The sequence below is a fragment of the Dermochelys coriacea genome, chromosome 4 (genome assembly GCF_009764565.3).
Source record: "Dermochelys coriacea isolate rDerCor1 chromosome 4, rDerCor1.pri.v4, whole genome shotgun sequence".
In the NCBI taxonomy this organism is placed as follows: Eukaryota; Metazoa; Chordata; order Testudines; family Dermochelyidae; genus Dermochelys; species Dermochelys coriacea.
Window position 1 is genome coordinate 67,627,256 of NC_050071.1, and position 20,890 is coordinate 67,648,145.

The 20,890-nt window shown below is 43.4% G+C and overlaps 1 protein-coding gene across 2 annotated transcripts in view; it reads right to left on the minus strand.

Moving 5' to 3' along the window:
- The window catches only part of NAF1 (nuclear assembly factor 1 ribonucleoprotein), a 76,737-nt gene extending 56,886 nt beyond the window's left edge, over positions 1 to 19,851 (minus strand). Inside the window, exons 1-3 of one of the 2 annotated variants that reach the window (XM_038400070.2) lie at positions 19,560 to 19,851; positions 13,820 to 13,964; positions 3,864 to 3,957 (exon numbers count right to left, since the gene is read on the minus strand). In XM_038400070.2, the coding sequence (XP_038255998.1) occupies positions 3,864 to 3,957; positions 13,820 to 13,964; positions 19,560 to 19,768 (448 nt within the window). In that variant the 5' untranslated portion in view covers positions 19,769 to 19,851. Of the gene's footprint in view, positions 1 to 3,863; positions 3,961 to 13,819; positions 13,965 to 19,559 lie in introns of both variants that reach the window. The other variant, XM_038400069.2, reaches the window with a different exon arrangement.
- Between the last annotated feature and the right edge of the window lie 1,039 nt (positions 19,852 to 20,890).

Below are 20,890 nucleotides of genomic sequence, written 5' to 3' on the forward strand. Positions count from 1 at the left end.
CCCCGACAGCACAGTGGCGCAGGAACATTACCGTTAATGGGGCAAGAAACAAAGCAGCTCTGCTGAAGAACCTTCAGCAGCGGATCGCCCAGTATCTCCAGGAGAGTTTCCTGGAGATCCCCGTGAAGTGAGGGATTCAATCAACAGCCTGTTTCACCGCTCAGACTAGGCATGCAGTGGGAGACAAGCCTGCTTTTTGCAACCCTCCTGCCCCCAACAACTCACTTCAGCAATTCCCAAAATCAAATCCACTTACCAGGGACCTCCTCTCCTGTTTGCGCTTCACCAACATCTGACAGCTATGACTGGCTAGTTGCGTCCAGGATAGAAAACAGCTCCTGGCTGCATTTCTCTCTGACATCTGAGTCATCCTCTGCCTCTGGATCCCCCTCCACATCCTCATGCAAGATTTCCTCCTCCTGGCTCTGTCCACTCTCAACTGGAATACAAGCCACTGAAGTATCCACAGTGGTCTTCGCAGTGGAGGTGGGGTCGCCACTGAGTATTGTATCCAGCTCTTTGTAGAACCGGCAGTTAGTGGGCACAGTACCAGAGCAGCAGTTTGCCTTCCATGTGCCTTGTGGTAGGCGTTCCACAGCTCCATCACTTTGACCCTGCACTGCAACGTGTCCCGGTCTTGGCCCCTTTCTGTCATGCATTGTGAAATCTGTCCATAGATATCATAATTCCTACGGCTGGAGTGCATTTGGGACTGCACAGCCTCCTCTCCCCAAACACTGATGAGGTCCAGCAGCTCGACATTGCTCCAAGCTGGGGATCGCCTGGTTCGTGGAGCAGGCATGGCCACCTGGAAAGATGTGCTGAGACCACTGCACGCACCACCAAGCAAACAGGAAGGGGACTTTCAAAATTCCAAAGGAATTTACAGGGTGGGGATGATGGTTGGTCACCTGAGGGCACAGCCATAGAGTTCAAACTGATGACCAGAGAGGTGAGAACAGGCATTGTGGGACACCTCCTGGAGGCCAATCGCAGCACTGTAGCCCCGGCGCAAAAAGCTGTACACCTGTCATTGGGGTGTTTTTTTTTTTTTAAAGTGTTACAACTGCGCAGTTTCTGCAACTAAATGGCATGGCAGCGTGTACACTTCAGCAGAAAACTGATTTACTGCTCAGAAATTTGTCAAGGTAGATAGGGCCTCAGGAATACACCACCCACCCCTGTACTGGTTTACATTTGGAAGGTTCCTTTGAAGCCATAAGGACTATAAACTTAGGCCAAAATTTTAAAAGTCTGTAAAATCAAGCCATGTCTAGACTAGAGAGTTTACAGCAGCATAGCTGTACCGATGCAGCTTCACCACTGTAAGATCTCCCACGAAGCCACTCTATGCCAGTAGGAGAGAGCACTCCCATCCATATAATTAAACCATCGTCAATGAGTGGTGGTGGTGGCGGCGACAGCTACTTTGGCAGGAGAGTGTCTCCCGCTGACATAGCACTGTCCACACCAGCACGTCTGTCGGTGTAACTTATGTCGCTCAGGGGTGTGTAAGTCATACTGACAAAAGTGTGAGTGTAGACATAACCTCAGTCTCTTAAAATTTCATGTAGACAACTAAAGATAAGTGATTCTCAGAAAATAAGCAACTGAGGGAGAGAGATTAGGCCCCATTTTATTCCTTTTACTTCCTTCCAGAGGATCTGTATCACGGTGACTATCGTTCCAAGCGAGGACAACTGAACTCAACTTCCTCCCAAGATTCATTTTGACTCCTTTGAACAGCTAGAAAAATGCAAGGGGACTGCATGAACAGTTCCTTCCTTTCTCCCAGTAACTTCTGTCACAGTTTAAATTTGGTTCCTAATAAAAGAGGTTGTCAGGTTCAAATTCATTTAAAAAGAAAAAACAGTGGGTTTCCTTATCTATTACCAACAAAAATTTAGATTCAAATAAATGTTAAGTGATCTAATTTATTTTTTGGATTTCACTCAAAGGAAGAAAAAACTACTAGTCAATTTCAGGCTTGTTTAAAGTGAGTTTTAATTCCTGGTTTTCAAAGGTGATAGGCTTCTGCAACAATTAGGTCTGAAATATTTTTAAAGGAATAATGTGCTCCCACAAATAAGCTTTAAGTTATTTTTTTAAATAAGATTTCATAGAAACATTTATTTAATGTCATGTGCTTAGAAGTATGATTTCACAAGATCTACATTTGGGACCTATGTGGACATGAAATATCCCTTTAATATAAACTGCCTGTATCTATGCTTTCATCCACTATACTTCACAATCCCACGTGGGCTCACCCTGCAAACAGCACAATACATGAAGCATTTCTGCACTTTAATCATGCTCTATCCTATGACTGCTGGCACTGGCAACCAATACCTGGGTCAAGGTGCCAGGAGCTAAGTAATAAAAAATGTGAAAAGGATGAACAAATGCACAGTGCAAACGCTGCGGGAAAAACACAAGGTTGTTTCTCTATGACCATATTCTGAAGGAGAGAGGAGAAAGCATTCTGGCCTGCATTGCTATAGAATGTTGAAGGCTTTCCTTCACCGTCCTATACACCTTCTAAGGGTATGTCTTCACTACCAACGTTAAAGCATAGTCGTGGCACCAGCACTGGGGGAGAGCTCTCCCAGCACTGTAAAAAAAACCCACCCCCATGAGTAGCAGCAGCTCCCAGCACCAGTGCACTGTCTACACTGCCACTTTACAGCGCTGAAACTTGTATCGCTCAGGGGGGTGTTTTTTCATATCCCTGAAGCGAGAAAGTTTCAGCACTGTAAAGTGGCAGTGTCGACAAGACCTACAACAATTTAAACATAACACGTGACTAAATCAAACCAAAACTCATTTTAAAGTGAGAACTTTTGCTCCATGATTTTCCTGAGCTTGTCACCTTACCCTTTCACCAAAAAACACAGCCAACTTGACACCTTGTTCCTTTGTCTATTGCTGTTATCATGCTGTGTTCACTTGGTCAATGTCCTTTGGCTTCCCAATTATGTGTTAATGTTTGGTCACTGAGGGTATGTCTACACAGCAAAGAAAAACCTGCTGTTTCGTTGCTGTGTAGACATCCAGGTTCAGGCTGGAGTGCAGGCTTTGGGACCCTCCCACTCTGCAGGACTTGTCTTTTGCTGCGTAGACATATCCTGAGTTTCAAAATTGTCTCTTCCAGAGTCTCCATTCATATATGCTGATTCTGTTCAGCTCTTGATGGCACTTTCACACTAAATCAGACAGTGACTTAACAATACAATAGCCACAGAGGCGCATTCTGCAGAAGTAATGGACAACCTACCCTAATTCTCAGTTACTGAGGGACAATCTCCACTCATTGATATATTTTGCTTTCCTCAACCAAATCTCTGTACAACTTCTCATGAGTAATGTACCCGAATACTTGGATACTAATATCACAACTGTAGTCTTAAATTTATTCACCTAAATTTTAGTTATTGCTGATTATGTACTCTATCATATGACTTTTAAAAACAAAACATTTGTGGATAATCTAAGCACTATACCCAGATGTACAGACACTTTTCTCAACCTATGTATTACATAATTTTTTTTTTTTAACATTAGCTTTAATAAAGTGTTTCTGTTCAGTAGAATAGTTTGCATTCAATGCCCTACCTTCTTTTCCCTTACATTCTGCAAGTCAATGGAAATGGAGTACTGCCTTAAAAAGTGTGATAGTGGCAATAAACACCGTTCCCAAAATACTAACAACAACAACAACATACAGACCCACACCCCTATATATATCCTTCAATTCTAGTACACGGATATGCAGCTTCTTTTCCAAGTGGTTCCAGTTCTCATGAATACATATATAAATGTATTTTCATTTAAACAAAATAAGAGAATTATATCTTGCTTACCCAACTGCTCAATAATGCTTGAAACTGTCCCAAAGGGCTTCAACTCAACATCCTCAGGCAGAATTATTGTCAAATCTTCAACAGGAGGTGGTCCCTGCTAATACAGAAGTAATTAATTTTCAAAATATAATACTTTGTGGTTAGACATACCCTGCCAACCACTGAGGAATGATTTTAAACATTTACTTTTGTAGTTCAAGAAAAAAGTTATGGCTAATTTTTAGTAATAATTCATTCTAATAAATGGCATTCAAACAAAATTGTTCAAATTAAAGAGAGCTGAAATTACATCTGGAGAAATGTTATTTTACGTATTTTTTAAATACTTCCACACCACGGCACAGCTGCATGACATCTAAGACAGTTTTACTCAGAGAAGATTAACTTGAACAGTTAAGAGAAATTTGTTTTTAAACTTTACTTTCTGACATGAATTTTTAGATGATTATATAATCATATCCATGTAAAACACTGGAAAATATTTCTGTAGCAGCAGACAAAAATGGTATTAAATGCAGCACAGCAGAGATTAAAAAATCTGATATAACAGCATGGAGAAGAGTGTATTAAACCTAAAAATTATTGAATTATATAGGATACTAGTACTGCAATAAATTAAGCCTTTAGTAAGAAGACGTCTGAGCTGTTGTCCGGCACACAATAAAACAGCCTATGAGAACATTTTAAAAATATGTTTAGGGTTCTTTTACCCCCACCCCCTGCCAAAAGATACATAGGTACAAACCAGTATATGTAATATACATAGCTAAAGTTATATCTATACTGCAGTCCATAGACGTGACTGCAGCAAATGTAGACATACCTAGCACAATCTTGATCTAGCTAGACTAAAGCTAGCTTGAGTAACAATAGCCATGAAGCTATAGCGACACAGGCAGAAGCCACTGAATTACGTATCCATGGGTGCTGGGTGGCAGAGCTACCCTATCCAGCCACCAGTCTGCGATCAAGCCTCCTGAATGCAGCATAAGCATACCCTAAGATTCACTCCACGTAACAGAAGGTTGAAGACCCATCATAGTACAGCAATCATCACCACCCTCCAAACTTAACATTTTTCTCTAAAACCATTAGCATACAAAACTTAAAAATACTCAAAATTGTATTAATTATCCTCATCATCCCATTTTATTGTATTGCATTGATATTGTTAAGAGGACACCATGTACAACTTCTCCCTATATTCCTGCAAGTTTGCTACAGACCTCTTATCTTATGGTATTAAGATAATTTACACGTTAGTTCACTCATCCTTGAATCCAATGTCTTCTGGATTCTCTTGGGTAGAGTTCACAAATACTCATCAGACCTCAAACTCCTAGCTTCATTTTTGTTATTTTTGCCCTCCACAATCAGGAAACCCCACAGTATTAAAAACCAGATAATAGTGAAGACTCTTTTTATCCAGTTTCCTAGGATGGACTTGTATACTAAGATAAACAATTTTGATATCATACCTCCCCAACCCAACCCAACCAGCAATGGGGCCTAAATCTACAATGTTTGTGCCACATTTCAGACATGTTAATTATTGGAATAAATTTGCATCTGAACAGTGGAGGAATGATTTGAGGGGTTTTGTATAACTACAGTGCTTCCCTTGCATCAACATCATTAGAGGCTTTGGTAGTTGTATATAGTACTTCATCCAACACTATTCGCTCCCTTATCCTGAGATATTTCATACCATTCTAAATTTAGATTAACAAATTTTCACTGAATTTTTATATTAGCAGAGACCATACTTTTAGGAGGGCTTCGGGTATACAAAATGTATTTCAGGAACAGAGTAAAGCCAATGATTACTTTATAGACTCACATAAAATATGCAGGGTCTGAACATATACTACTACTACTACTACTACTACTACTACAACAACAACAACAGGCAGGCAGGCATCTGGAAAGCTTTACCCTTACACTTTTGCAGTTATGCAAAAAGGTACAAAGGTTTGGAACCAGAACATATCTGCCTGATATTTAATACCAGGCTCGTTCCATACATGAAACTCTGAATTGACCAAATTAATTTAGAAAAAGAAATGATTCAGGATTGGCCTTAGACAGGATAGGGATAGAAAGTTAGCCAGATTGTCTCTACTTTCAATATGTAACTATCCTTTGTATTGGGCTCTCATATCCCTAAATAACTAAAACACACATTAGCTTAATATATTCCTCAATAGCTTCTTGGAGGCATCATGTAGACAAGCTCGCCTCCATCTTGGCAGACAAGCTTTTAATCTTGGCAGAAGTTCAGCTCTTCAGGATTCAAAACCCCAACAAATTGCCATTGACAAGGTATGTTCTACAGTTTCAGGCTGAGGACTTCTAGGCCTCAGTTCTCCTTCCTACCACACAAACATTGATAGACTTTTTAATTGGTTCCAAAAGTCCTTGGGAAGAGACCATCTGAAGGTTACTCTGCTGCACCCAGAGTTCTTCACAATGGATCCTGCACATTCCCACTCATGGGACAATGGAACTTTTCACAGCAGTGCCCATTGCAGTGCTCGTGTCTTCTACTCTTTTCCTTGCATTTTCTAAGAATTAAGGAGAAGAGTGCTCCAGTTGCCAGAGTGCCTTCCTTTGCCTCCTCAGGTCCAAGACCTAAGTTAAGAATCCAGGGAAGAGGAAGATGGGCAGGGAATTTGAATGTGCAAAGAATTTCAGGTACAGGTAACCATCATTTTTACTTTGTAGCAGAACCCTCTTTACATTCCCAACACATAGGATAGTTTGGGAAGAAGTACTGTCATCTGAGAAAGGTGGGACATAAAGCCCTAATTAAACAGTTACTGAAGTACCACTTTACCAAACTGAGAATCTGACCCTGCATGCTAGGACTAGTGCATAGCGTTTAGTAAAAGTGCAGAGTTCCACAGAGCAGCTCTATACATTTCTACAGGGGGAATATATCTAAAGCACAAGGCCTCTTTGGCACTATGGAACGTTATCTAATACCTAATGGGAGAGTAGAGGCTAGCTACCTTCAATACGTGTTTTCTTTGGGTAGAGAGGAAACATCTAAAATAGACTGGTAGTCTGCTTCTACTCTCAAGCAGAAGCTCAGACATTTGGTGTTGTGCCTGGTTGTGAACAGATTTCCCGAGGCAAAGCTCTCATCTATCACTGATGTCTTTAGAGACCAGCTTGTCTTGCAAGTGAGGAGGAAAAACTTTAGCATCCAGCTAATTGGTTTCAATTCTAGAACACTGATATGTAGCTTTTCCAAGTGGTTCCAATCATCATGAATTGTTAGGTTGCTGAAGTGGGATTCTCCATCCCAAATTGGGTTGCTGATGAAGCTATGGAGTTTAAAATTTCTCCTTTCAGAATTCAGAGGAGTAGCTATGTTACTCTGTATCAGTAAGAACAATGAGGAGTCCTTATGGCACATTAGAGACTAACCAATTTATTTGGGCATAAGCTTTCATGGGATAACACCCACTTCATCAGATGCATGGAGTGGAAAATACAGAAAGCAGGTATAAATATACAGCAGATGAAAAGATGGGAATTGCCTTACCCATCAGTGCTAACAAGGCCTATTCAAATCAAGGTGGATGTGGCCCATTCCCAGCAGTTGACAAGGTCTGCGTATCAGAGGGAAAATTATTTTTTTGTAGTGACCCAGCCACTCCCAGTCTTTATTCAGGCCTTATTTGTTGGTGTCAAGTTTGTAAATTAATTCCGGTTCTGCAGTTTCTCATTGAAGTTTTTTTGGTTGAAGAATGGTGACTTTTAAGTCTGTTAGTGAGTGTCCACAGAGAATGAAGTGCTCTCCTACTGGTTTCTGAATGTTACAATTCTTGATGTCTGATTTGTGTCCATTTATTCTTTTGCGTAGAGACTGTCCGATTTGGCCAACACTCTGTCTACCATGAAAGATAGGAGAGCTTCTCTTGGGAGAGTCAATTTCAACTAGGCAGATGTTTTGCTAGCCAACATTGCAAAGCTCTCATCTTGAGCTGTGCATTGGGGTTACGTACGTAGCTGAGGCTATTAGGTCTGAGGAAGAACACTGCTGTCTAGTTGGAGTTCTCTTAACATCTAATTATTGCTGACTGAATTTTCAGGAAGGGTTCCTCTGTAAGAAAGGCTCCTCCTGCTTGAAAATCCAGAATCATGTAATGAAGGGGAATTTCTGTATAGGAAGTAAGTGCTTTTTTCCCCAATTTATTCTGAGTCAGTTTCTCTGAACAGTAGCATGTCAGCCATATTGCTGGACAGATTTCTACATCGGGGTATGCAGGGTGTCACCGTTACAGGGCAAGCTGCACTTTAGACCCCTTTTAATCCCTCTTGAGTACCCCCTGCAGGTGGGAGGCCTGGCTTCCTTTACCCTCTCATGGGAAAAACCCATGCAGTTCACTCACTCAGACTGGGTCTCCCCCTTTAGCAATCATGTTAACCCAACAGGACCAACTAAGTTTGGCACCTGTAAGCCCTTTTCCTCCAGGAGCCTGTGACATCAGCTGATTAAAGTGACTCAAACAATCAAAACAAAATATTATTCATTCACCCAGGAGTACATAACATCTAAAGCAAAAGATTGAAACAAAAAGTCCTATAGACATAGGTTTTACCTACATTGTCATATTTCCTTGCAAGCTTTTATACACACCCTTTCAGCCAGTTACCTCTAACTCTGAGTTGGGGGAGATAGCCTAACTACTGCAGTTTCTGTGACTTTCTAAGGCCCCGTCTACACTACCGCTATGTTGGCAAAATTTATGGTGCTCAGGGATGTGAAAAAAACAACTCACCCCTGAGGGACATACGATAAATTTCACCTGCACAAGTGGTAGTGTGCACAACACATTGTCGGTGGGAGAGCTGCTTCCACCAACATAACTACCGCCCCTTGTTGAAGTGGTTTTATTATGTTAACGAGAGAGTTCTCTCCCACCAGCATAAAGCCTGTGGGAGGAGAAGGGGGGGGTGGGGGGGAACATGGCTCTGCAAACTGACCCTCTCTGCAAGCACTGCCCTTGCAGCTCCCATTTGCCACAGCTCCCCGCTCCCAGCCAATGGGAGCTGCGGGGAAGGTGCTTGCAGGCAGGAGCAGTGCGCGAAGGAGACCCCTGCCGCCCCCCCCCACCCCGACCATGCTGGCCGCTTCCGGGAGCAGCATGGGGCCAGGACGGGCAGGGAGCATGCCTTAGCAGCAACCCCACTGCACCACAGGAGATCGCGATCAACTGGGAGATCCTCTAGGATCAAATAGCCGATCACGATTGACCGGTTGGTGACCACCGATGTAGATACTATTCTGATGCTTTATCCCTCCCTAAAGCAAAACAGCTTGTGGGATGAAAACCCTGTTTGTATAGAGATACTAATACGGCTCTGCTCTCATATAAAGTACTCATTTGGTTTCACAGCCCTGCCAAGCTTGTGGTTGACTATATTATAGTGAGCAACACATCCTTAATGTTTCAAAGGTGCTGATGGGTCTTCAATGCTAAATAGTGTAGTAAATGGTAAATTTAACCATAGACAAGTACCAGCTAACAAAACAACACTTGAAGGTAAATCAGCAATATTACAGAACCAGACAGACCACTGGTATAGCTACAGAGCCTGTCATTGTTTGACTCAATCACTCAATTTCCTTGCTTTTATGGGGTGAAGTTCTAAACACAAAAAAACCCTGCAAAAGTAGAGAACACTAATGCTAGTCCTCAGTCTTGATAAATCTCACTATACTTCAGTGTGCTCTAGGCAAGCATGCTATCTTATATACACGCAAGATGAGCTGGTAACAGTAGGACAAGGACACGGCAACAGGCTTAAAAAATTCTGAATGTCTTTGCTTTTTCCATGTTTAAGTTTATTCAAATTGTATATATATTTAATTGGCATGAATTTAGGGGAGTCCCACACAATACACAGAAGATCCATAAAACCCATAGTATTGTAGGATCCTATTCCAACCCCATCTAGCCCAGTATCCCGTCTGACAATGGCCAGCACCGGCTGTTTCAAAGGAAGATGCAAAAGCCATTAACAGGAAGATATGGTACCATCTACCCCAATTAAGATCTCCTCCTAGTCCTTAATAGTTTGAAGTTTACTTAAGCTCTAAACCAGGAGATATTTATTCCTTCCAAGTCACTCTGTTCGCATTAAATATTACAACTCTGAGTATTCAATAGTCATATTGTCATCCAATCCGTATAAATTCTTGCCCTCAATGACACACAGCAGTACTGAGTTCCAGTCTAAATATGCATCAAGTGAAAAAGCATTTCCCTTTTTCAGTATTCAATTTGCCACCTTTCAATTTCACCAACCATTCCCTTGTTCTTGTGTTGAGACAGGGAGAACAGATGCTCCTGGTCTATCATCTCTATATGCTTCATTCTTTTACATACTTCTATCATGTCCCTTCTTATTTGCCTCTTTTCTAAAATAAACAATCCTGACGAGTTAAATCATTTTCATTGCCCTTTTCTGAACACCCTCTAACTTAGTAGTATTCTTTATGTGAGAAGATCACTATTACTGCACACAGTATTATAAATGAGGGCATATTATCAATTTATATAATGGCATCAAGATAATGTAATCCTTTTATTCTTACTTCACCTAAAGTAGATTATGGCTAATTACCCATCCTCATGTTATCAGAAAGAAGCCAGTTTTAAATATCTTAATTAGAATTTAGTTCTTATCTTGAAATAGGGAGTAATAATTACAGAAATATTTAAATAAGTTTGTACCATTTACGAAACTCAGGAGAAAAGAAAAGAACAATTAGATTCACATCAAGATGTTTCATCTGCACTACTTAGAACAGAACTAATTGCAAGCACACAAAATATAAAAATCTATAACAAGTTCTGTTACCCACCAGACAATTCTCATTAATATGAATGGAGATGAGGGATGGTAGCATAATCTTTGAAACCTTCGGGAGCTTAAGAGCCAAGACATTTGGGAGGGCCAAAATTTACTTTTCCAAGGTTTGATACCTCTACAAACATTTTAAAATAATTTGTAAAACTTGCAGAATACATTCAAGTTTTACAAGTCCCACATTTGAAAGAAAGATTTTTTTAATTTTGTTTTAAAAATTAAAAGAGCCCAGGGAAATCTGCCTGACAAATGATGAAGAAAAACACTAACAAATACTTCCAGATTAGTGACAAATTGCTTTAGAGAGCCTTCTAATGGACCTAATGCAACCATGAACAGAAAATACATATACACACATTTTGAGTTGTGTGAACTTCTCCTCACTTCTGTTAAATTGGTCTTATTTAATACACTGAAATGTCTCTGAAAATTCTGAAATAGTATACAAGCTTGTAATTTATAATGAATGTTAATTATAAGTAGTCTATATTTCCTCTAACAAGTCTATGACTGACTCTTTGTGAAGTGAAAAACCAATAAATAAAGACAGCCATATTAGGTCAGACCAAGGGTCTATCTAGCCCATTTTCGTGTCTTCTGACAGTGGCAGGTGCCGGACGCTTCAGAGGGAATGAACAAAACAGGGCAATTATTGCATGATTTATCTAGTCCCACCTTCTGGAAGATGGAGGCTTATGGACACCCAGAGCATGGGGTTGCATCCCTGACCATCTTGATGGACATACCCGCTATGAGCATATCTAATTCTTTTTAAAACCCAGTTATACTTTTAGCCTTCACAACATCTCCTAGCAACGAGTTCCACAGGTTGATTGTAGGTTGTCTGAAAAAGTACTTCCTTAGGTTTGTTTTAAGCCTGTTTATTTTGTTGGGTAAGCCCTGGTTCTTGTGTTACGAGAAGGAGTAAATAACATTTCCCTATTCATTTTCTCCATATCATTCAACAGAGATTTTGTAGACCTCTATTATATCACCCATAGTCATCTTTTCCAAGATGAACAGTCAAAGTCTTAAATCTCTCCTCATAAGGAAGCTGCTCCATACCCTAATTATTTTTCTTGCCATTCTCTGTACTTTTTCCAATTCTAATATATCTTTTCTGAGATGGGGTGACCAGAACCACATGCAGTATTCAAGCTGTGGGTGTACCATGGATTCATACAGTGGCATTACATTTTCTGACTATCGATCCTTTTCCTAATAGTTCTTTATATTTATATGGTTCTGTTAACTTTTTAACTGCCATTGTACATTAAGTGGATGTTTTCAGAGAAATATCCACAATGATTCCAAGATCTGTTTCTTGAGTGCTAACAGCTAATTTAAGCCACATCCTTTTGTATGTACAGTTGTATGTTTTTTCAGTGTGCATTACTTTTCTTCTGACATTACTTGTCAACACTGAATTTTATCTGCCATTTTCTTACCTAGTCACCCACTTCAGTGAGATCTCTTTGTAACTCTTCAGAGTCAGCTTTAGACTTAACTATCTTAAATAAATTGGTATGGTCTGCAAACTTAGCCACCTCACTGTTTACCCCATTTTCAAGACCACTTATCAGTATGTTGAATAGCACAGGTCCCAGTACAGATCCTTGGTGGATCATGCTATTTATCTCTCTCCATTCTGAAATTGATCATTTATTCCTACCCTTTGTTTCTTATCTTTTAACCAGTTATTGATCCACGAGATGACCTTCCCTCTTATCCTATGACTGCTTACATTGCTTAAGAGCCTTTGGTAAAGGACCTTGTCAGAGGCCTTCTGAAAGTCCAAGTCCACTGGATCACCCTTGCCCATGTTTGTTGACCCTCTCAAAGAATTCTAATAGATTGGTGAGGCATAACTTCGCTTTACACTTCCCCCACATATTGTATTCATCTATGTGTCTGATAATTTTGGTTTTTTACTATAGTTTCAAGCAATCTGACCAGTACTGAAGTTAGTCTTGCCAGCCTATAATTGCCAGGATCACCTCTGGAGCCTTTTTTTAAGTCAGCATTACATTAGCTATCCAGTCATCTGGTACAGAGATTGATTTAAGTGATAGGTTACTACAATAAGTAGTTCTGCATTTTTATTTGAGTTCCTTCAGAACTCTTGTGTGAATACCATCTGGTCCTGGTGACTTGTTACTGTTCATCAATTTGTTCCAAAACCTCCTCTCCTGACACCACAATCTGACAGTTCCTCAGATTTGTCATCAAAAGAGAATGGCTCAGGTATGGGAATCTCCCTCACATCCTCTATAGTGAAGACTGATGCAAAGAATACATTTAAGATCTCTACAACAGCCTTGCCTTTCAGGAGTGCTCATTTACCACTTTGATCATCCAATGGCCCCACTGATTGTTTAGCAGGCTTCCTGATTTTTATGTTCTTAAAAAAGTAATGTTGTTGGTTTATTTCTTTTGCTAGTTGCTCTTCGAATTCTCTTCTAACCTGCCTAATTACACGTCTACTCTTGACTTGCCAGCGTTTATGTTCATTTCTCTTTTCCTCTGTAGGATTTCACTTCCAATTTTTAAAAGATGTCTTTTTACTCTAACCACCTCTTGTACTCCATTTCACCATGGTAGCATTCTTTTGGCACTCTTACTGTTTTTCTTTTTTAATTTGGGATATACAGTTTAAGCCTCTATTATGGTATTTTTAAGTTTCCATGCAGTTTGCAGGCATTTCACCTGTGACTATTCCTTTTAATTTCCATTAACTAGCCTCCTCATTTTTGTGTAGATCCTCTTTTTGAAGATGAATGCTCTTGTGGTGGGTTTCTTTGGGTTTTCCCCCCCTACAAGAGGGTTGCATTTAATTACATGATGGTTGCTAAAACCGAGTGGTTCAGCTATATTCACCTGTTGGACCAGATCCCGTGCACCACTTAGGACTAAATCTTAAATAATCAACTCTGGTACTTCTCAGGAAGTGAGAGCCATATACCCATTGATCATTTTATTTTAAAAAAGGAATTTTACAAAAGCTGCAAGTTTAATACATTTAACACGATAACTGAAAAACCTTGGAAAGGTAGCTTTCATAATATACTTACTTCAAGAGGCAATTCATCTTTTGTTTTAACATGGGAAGATGTGTTATCCTTTCCATTTTGCTGACCATCATCACTTTCAGCAGATCCAATTGAAAGAGAACATGAAGAAGAGGAGGCAGAAGATGAACTATCAGAATCCGTATCACTGCACAAGACAAAAAACAGAAGTTAAAAACATCTATGTCTTTTTGTAAGAAAACTCCTATTGTACAGTAAAATAAAAGACATGAGGATTATACTTGCATCTATTATCCTTGGATAACTCAAATAAGGGCACAACACAAGATTAGGCCATGGAACAAAACCACTGTAAGGGACTGCGGAAGACTGTTACGGCCTAGCCAGGGAACTTCCGCTTTCTCAAGCCGAGAGGTTACTGTGGGACATAGATAGCTGCTTCGTTATTGTGGGTAGAGATAGTTTTTGAAGGACACAGCTGCTTTGCATGGTTCTTCGCCAGGTAATGGAAAGCCCTCCTTTGAGAAGTACCTAATTTTATATTCATGAGCTGTTTTTGTGTAATGCTTATTAATGCTGACTGTCTGCCCCTCCGTTGGTCTCCGTCCCAGGCAAAGCTCCGGTGTGCTGGGTTCCCTGCCTCTGTGACTGCAACGCTTGGAGTCCCCTTTGTGGGTGGGTCACTAACCTTCAATAAAGCCAATAACTCACTGCTGTGTGTAACCCTCATTTTTCTCAGAGTATTCCTGCCAGGCCTGTGGTGCTTCAAGCATGTTGGCCCAGAACAACCACCATCTTTCTTAGATTGTAAACTTACTGGGTCTATGAGTGTTTACATAGTCCTGACTGAGGTCCCATTTTACTAGGCTTCCTGAACACCATTGTAATAAAAATAATTGCAAATATATTATAAATTATAACAGGGTTCAGAAAAGAACTAAATCAGTTCATGGAGGATAGGTCCATCAATGGCTACTTGCCAGGATGGCCAGGGATGCAACACCATGCTCAGATGGTCCCTAGTCTGTTTGCCAGAAGCTGGGAGTGGATGACAGGGGATAGAGAACTTGATGATTGCCTGTTCTGTTTATTTCCCCTGAAGAACTTGGCATTGGCCGCTGTCAGAAGACAGGATACTGGGCTAGTATGCAAGTTCTTATGTTCTTGTTCCACTGAGCAGAGGGGCTCCCAGGTTCTGTATTAGTTAAAGTTTCTGAGTCATCTTCAAAGATAACCCTGAATTCACTGCAGCACTCTGGCCTGGAGGTTGGAAAGGTATGTCTGAACATGGCAAGGTCTGCAACTAGGGAGCGCAATCAACTGTCATCAGCAATTGTCCAAATTACTTCTCCCCTGAAGGGCTAAAATCCATACGCTTTTTATGTTACAACCTGATATATAGACTGTGTCAGCTCTTTTTACAGGCCCAAAATCCAGAGTTTGATCAAGACGACAGAGGCCTAGCAAATAGTGAACAATATTAGCTAAGAAGCAGAACAAACAAAGGACAACCTTGCTTTTTGTTAAGATAAGCTTGGTCAGCAAGAAGCCAAGTGGAAATTATAATTGGGGGCTTTATCTCAAAGTTGCAAACAGGGCCCCTTTCATTCAAGGTCTGTTTCTTCTGTAGAAGAGGTGTTTTCCTACACACGAGCCTTGAGTTTATGGAAGAAGTTCCAACACATCAGTATGAGATATGATATTCTCCCTTTCACAGATGTGGATCCCAAATCAGAATTCAACATATATATATTTTATATTAACATACTCTATATATTGTTTAAAGGAAAACACCTGTGTACTAATTAAGTGTTATGTGTTAACCTGAAACCATAGGCAGAGACATTATGTAACCTTTTGACCATTGGCTACTGTGCTTATCTTGTCTTGCTGCTAGACCTATCCAGGGGTTTGGGACTGCCTACCCCATCATTTCCCTCCGCCCAGGGAAAATCCATATAATCCATTGTAATCGTTTGGCAGCGTCTCTGAGCTTAATAAGCGAGGTGACACTCCATCAGTGCTGTACGTAATAAACCCACATGCTTGATTCTTCATGGTGTCCATATTTTTTTCCTTCACCCCCCCCCCCCCACTACCTTTTCCAACTTCAGCTTCAGCCAACTCTCCCAAAGTCAGTTTCATTGCATTCTCAAAAATCTCTCTTCTATATCTGATAGAAGAGACAGAGCAAAGTAGCAGCAGCAAACTATGGTACTACAGTTTAGGACTCTTTGCAATTTCCCAGACACATACTAAAAGGAGAGTAACAAAATGGAATCTCTAGGAAGCTATTTAAAAAAGCCTTAAAGGAGAATTAGCAATATCAATCCTCCAAGTTTATTCACAAAAGGAGGAAAAAAGCCACTGCAGAAACAGCCTAATTCAGACATATCAGCAACACCTCAGTCAAGAGTAACAAAAGGTTTTGATAGAGCTCCTATCTAGTTGTGCAGAAAGGTCTAATCAACTAAGGCCCAGTCTACATCTAATAAATAGATCAACATATCTACATCAGTGAATGTCATGAAAAAATTCACACCCTGCACAATGTAGTTAGGTTCACCTATCCCCCACTATAGACACAGCTAGGTCAACAAAAGAATTCTTCCATTGACCTAACTACTGCCTCTTCTGGGAGTCAATTTACTATAGGCAGCATCATTGCTGCTGTAGCACATGTATAGGGTGACCTGATTTCCCATTTTTAAAGGGACAGTCACATATTTAAGCCCTCCTGCAGGTGTCTGGACTTTTTCTTAAAAACAGGCAAACTGTCCCATATTTTCTGTTTCTCCCTTTCTCCCCCCCCCACCAATCAATAATGGAGGGTCCTGCTGCTGGCCAGATCCCTGCTTGCCAGCTGCCCAGACCAGCGATAAGTGCGGGGGCAGGGTTTCCAGTTGCAGATGATGGGTGTGCAAGGCTGGTGGCAGGGCAAAGCTGCAACATGCGGGGACAGACGCTCCCCTTGCTGGTCCATCAGCGCAGCCCCCGCTGCGTGCCAGCTCTCAACCAGCAGAGCCTCGCCCCGTCCTGTTTCCAGCCAGCACTGGCTGTGCGCTACATGTTGCCTCTGCTGCCCACCCATCGGCCCTTTACATGCTGCCCCTCTTGCTGTCCTCTCCCTGCTTTACCCCTTCACACACCCCCTCCCAGCCCCGCTGCTCCTCTATATCCTCCCCAGCGGGGTGCATCCTGCTTCAAGAGCTGCGCAGAGAACCAGCCCCTCATCGGAGCACTCAGCTCACCAACAGCCTTGCCAGCAGGCTCCTTCCTTCCCCTCTGTGTTTGGCTGGGCTGGCTCCCAGGGAAAGCCCAAGACCCTCCGGCCCGGGGGCACTGACTAGGAGGAGCCAAGCCCTGCATGTGCTAAAGCCCCGCACAGCACTGGCACAGGTTAGACTCTCCGCGCCTCAGCTAAGCTCTGGAGTGGTGGTTGGGGGGGGGGGGGGGGAAGCGATTTCCAGCCTGTTTGCACCCCAATCCTGCAGGCTCCACAGCACCCTCTTCACCTGTCCCCCTCCCCAGGTCCTGCCCCCAGGAAGCGTGGGGCTGCTCCATCCCCTAGGTACCCTCTCCAGCTGAGCCACCTCTCTGGCTGGGTTCGCTGAAGCCCCTGCAGTCAGATTCCTTGGGCCCTGGTGCACAATGCATCCTTAGGGCTTACCCCTTCCTGCCTGCGCTGTAGCCATGGGACAGGAGGCGGCTGGGTTACGCTGGTGGCCAGCAGCAGCCTGGAGGTGTTAGCTGCCTTTCAACACTGTGCGAGCAGGAACAGACAGGAGCTGCTTCCAGCCACAGGGGTGGGGGTGGAAGAGATGAGCTCTGCAAAGACAGGGGCCAGGTCATCCCTTCCCCTCCTCCTGCCCTGTGGCTGGAAGCAGCTCCCATCCCTTCCCTCCCACACAGTGCCGAAAGGCTGCTGCTGGCCACATTCTGATGGGAACCCTGGCGGAAATCGGAGGGGGGGAGGGGGGCAAAAGACATGTAATCTTGCGTGCCCCACCCTCCCGCGTACATTGCCACAGGAAGATGTGGTGCCAGGTACCAGGAGAGGAGGGTCTGTCCCAAAGGCCCAGCCAGGCATGGAGGGTCAGGTCAGTCACACACCCCCAACACCTATGTAAGAGAGCTGTACCAGAATGTGTGTGTGTCACCCCTCCCTGCAAGTCAAAGAAATGGGCTTGCACTTCAAATGGAAAGTGATGAGGTTTGTGATGATCCTTTATGGGGGAAGCTCATTCCAGTGTCTTGTACCATCAGCCGAGAATCATTTCTGTGAGGGAGACAGAACTTTTACTCTCGTTGTTGAGAGTTCCATTATGCAAAAGGAAAAGGTAACTGTTAACCACAGTCTTTGTCTCAGGATTTTAGGCAGAGTTTTAGTTCTCTTGGACCCATAAAGTGCTTTAAAGATAAGGACTGAGACCTTGATTCAAAATTATATGGGAAGTCAGTGCAGAGAGCAGAGAACAGGTCTGCTATGATGCAGAGGAAATGCACCTCAGTGTTTTGTTCTAGATAGTGTTTCTTAAGTGCCAAAGGCTTCATGCCCAGGTATATTGAATTGCCGCAGTCCAACCAAGAGGTGAAAAAGGCATGAACAACTGAGACCAAGTCTTTGTACACCAGGGTGTGATGGAGTCTCCTAGCCAAATGGAGAGGATAGAAACATTACTTACGGCTGTATTCAAGTGTGCATCTTGTAGTTAGTAAATTGCAGTTCCCCAAGCATGCTCAGGACTCCAGCATACAAAACCAACAGGTCAGCATGTTTATCTCCTGATAAGTTTCAGAATAGCAGCCGTGTTAGTCTGTATTTGCAAAAAGGAAAGGAGTTCTTGTGGCACCTTAGAGACTAACAAATTTATTTGAGCATAAGCTTTCGTGAGCTACAGCTCACTTTGCATCCGATGAAGTGAGCTGTAGCTCACGAAAGCTTATGCTCAAATAAATTTGTTAGTCTCTAAGGTGCCACAAGAACTCCTTTCCTATCTCCTGATAGTGAATCTATAGAAGGATTCAAATCAGTCTGATCTGACTTAGCCACAAAGTAGATGGAAGATTCCTCTCACCAACTGTATTACACTTCTGCTCACATCTGTACTTACAAAGCGAGTCTGTTCTCACTTACCTTTCATACCCCAAAGAACAGTTCTGCAAGCCTGGACTAGATACATTTTTACCCTTCACTATAGCTTCAACATAGCTATGCAAGTTAGAAGTCCCCTAAATCAACTCTTTCAAATTTGTTCACCATGATCCACCAATACTAGTGCAAAAGAAACTAGTACAGCTAGTACTAGTACAGTAATTTTTAAAATTATGACTCCCCATCCACACACTCACCCAACAAAAAGTAGAAATTAGGGTTTGGCTTAAAACACCAGTTAGATGCCAATAACCTCGACAATTAACAACCTGCCTTGAATTTTGAATTTTCACATTTTCAGCACGTAATGCTTAGTTCGCCTCCCTTTCCGCAGGGAAGACAACACCTGTGAGGAGGACAAGGCACAAGAGCACATCCCGAGGGCTGCTGGGGGACAAAGCCAGTATAACCATAATCTCTGAAATACACATGAATGGGGCAACGATACTTTTCTGATGGTGGAGACTGGCGGGCCCAGGGCTCTGCCGGTCAGCGCTTCCCCCAAGCCGCACAAGCGTGAAACTGACAAACCCCCCGCTCAGTTTCGCGGCTGCTCCTGCCAACCCCGAAACTGACCGGAGCTGGGAGGGCCAAGGGCCGGCACGGGGACGAGAATGGGCTACGCACCTGTCCGAGTCGGCACTGCTCTCTCCGGGCGGCTCCTCCTGCAGGCCCTGAGCGCCGGGGGCTCCTCCGGCCGCAGGCGCCGAGGCCTGGCCAAGCTCCTCGCCACCCCCGGGGTCCTCCTGCCCCGGCTGCGGCCCCCCTGTGCTGGGAGTCCCCGGAGCGCCCCCGCTATCAAACTTCAGCGTCTCCAACTGCTCCACCACCTCCATCTCCCCCCGCCCGTCCCCCACCGCAACGGCTCACGGCCACGCGGCTCAGTCTCGCCGCTGCCTCCCCTACTTCCGGCTTCCTCCACACGTGCGGAGGGGCCTGGAACGACTCTCCGGGCAGCGGCCGCGCGCGCGCGCGCATGCGTACTGCGTCAGCGGGCGGGCTCACGTCCCACTTCGCCCAGCCTTTTATTCGCCCCTCCCCCCCCCACGTGTGCGCGTGTGCGAAAAATAATAATAATTTAAAAAAAAAAAAAAAAAGCCCGCGAGTCCGTGAGAAGCTGCTCCCTGAGGAGCGCCAGTTCTGCCTTCCCCTCCCCTTGGCCCTTGTGGCAGCCGCAGGCAGGCGCGGGCCCAAGCAGAGAGAGGGCTTTGAAGTGGCCCCACGTAGTCTCCCCCCCCCGTCCCCGACTGGGAGAGTTTGCGCGAGTCCCGCTCTGACGGGCGGCGGCGCCGCTGCGTGACCCCGCAGCACCCAGCCGCGCACGGTTACATCTTACGCCCCCCCCCCTCAAAGCCCCCAGAGTAGGGGGGAGGAGAGTGAAGTGCGTAAAACGAGCACGCTCGACCCCTTCAGCACTGCACTGTCGGAGGGGCACAGGGCCAAGGCATGGCGGGAGGGGGCTGGGTGCGTCCCAACGCCCTGCCCCAGGTCAGAACCCCTTCCTGCCCCCAAACTCCCTCCCAGACCCTGCACCCTCTCCATTAATATAGTAGAAATGTGCGGCCCGTGACCACGCACCAAAATTCGTGGAAAGAAAAGGAGGACTTGGGGCACCTTAGAGACTAACAAATTTATTAGAGCATAAGCTTTCGTGAGCTACAGCTCACTTCAGCGGATGCATTCGTAGTGGCCCCCCTGCAAAAATTATGGGCCACCCATGATCAAGATGATAGTTCACAGTGGTTTAGAATAGGGTACCAGGAATCACAGCACGTTGTGTTTTCTGTATATGTCTGGAGCCATTGAAATGCAAATAATAATATCCCTCAAGCTATACTTTCCGTTCCCTCCCCCCAGTAATTTTTTTGTGTTTAAAAAAAATAAAGGGTTTATGGACAATTAAGTTTTGAAATAACACAGAAGCCCCAACATGAAAAACAATGACGTTAACAAACCTA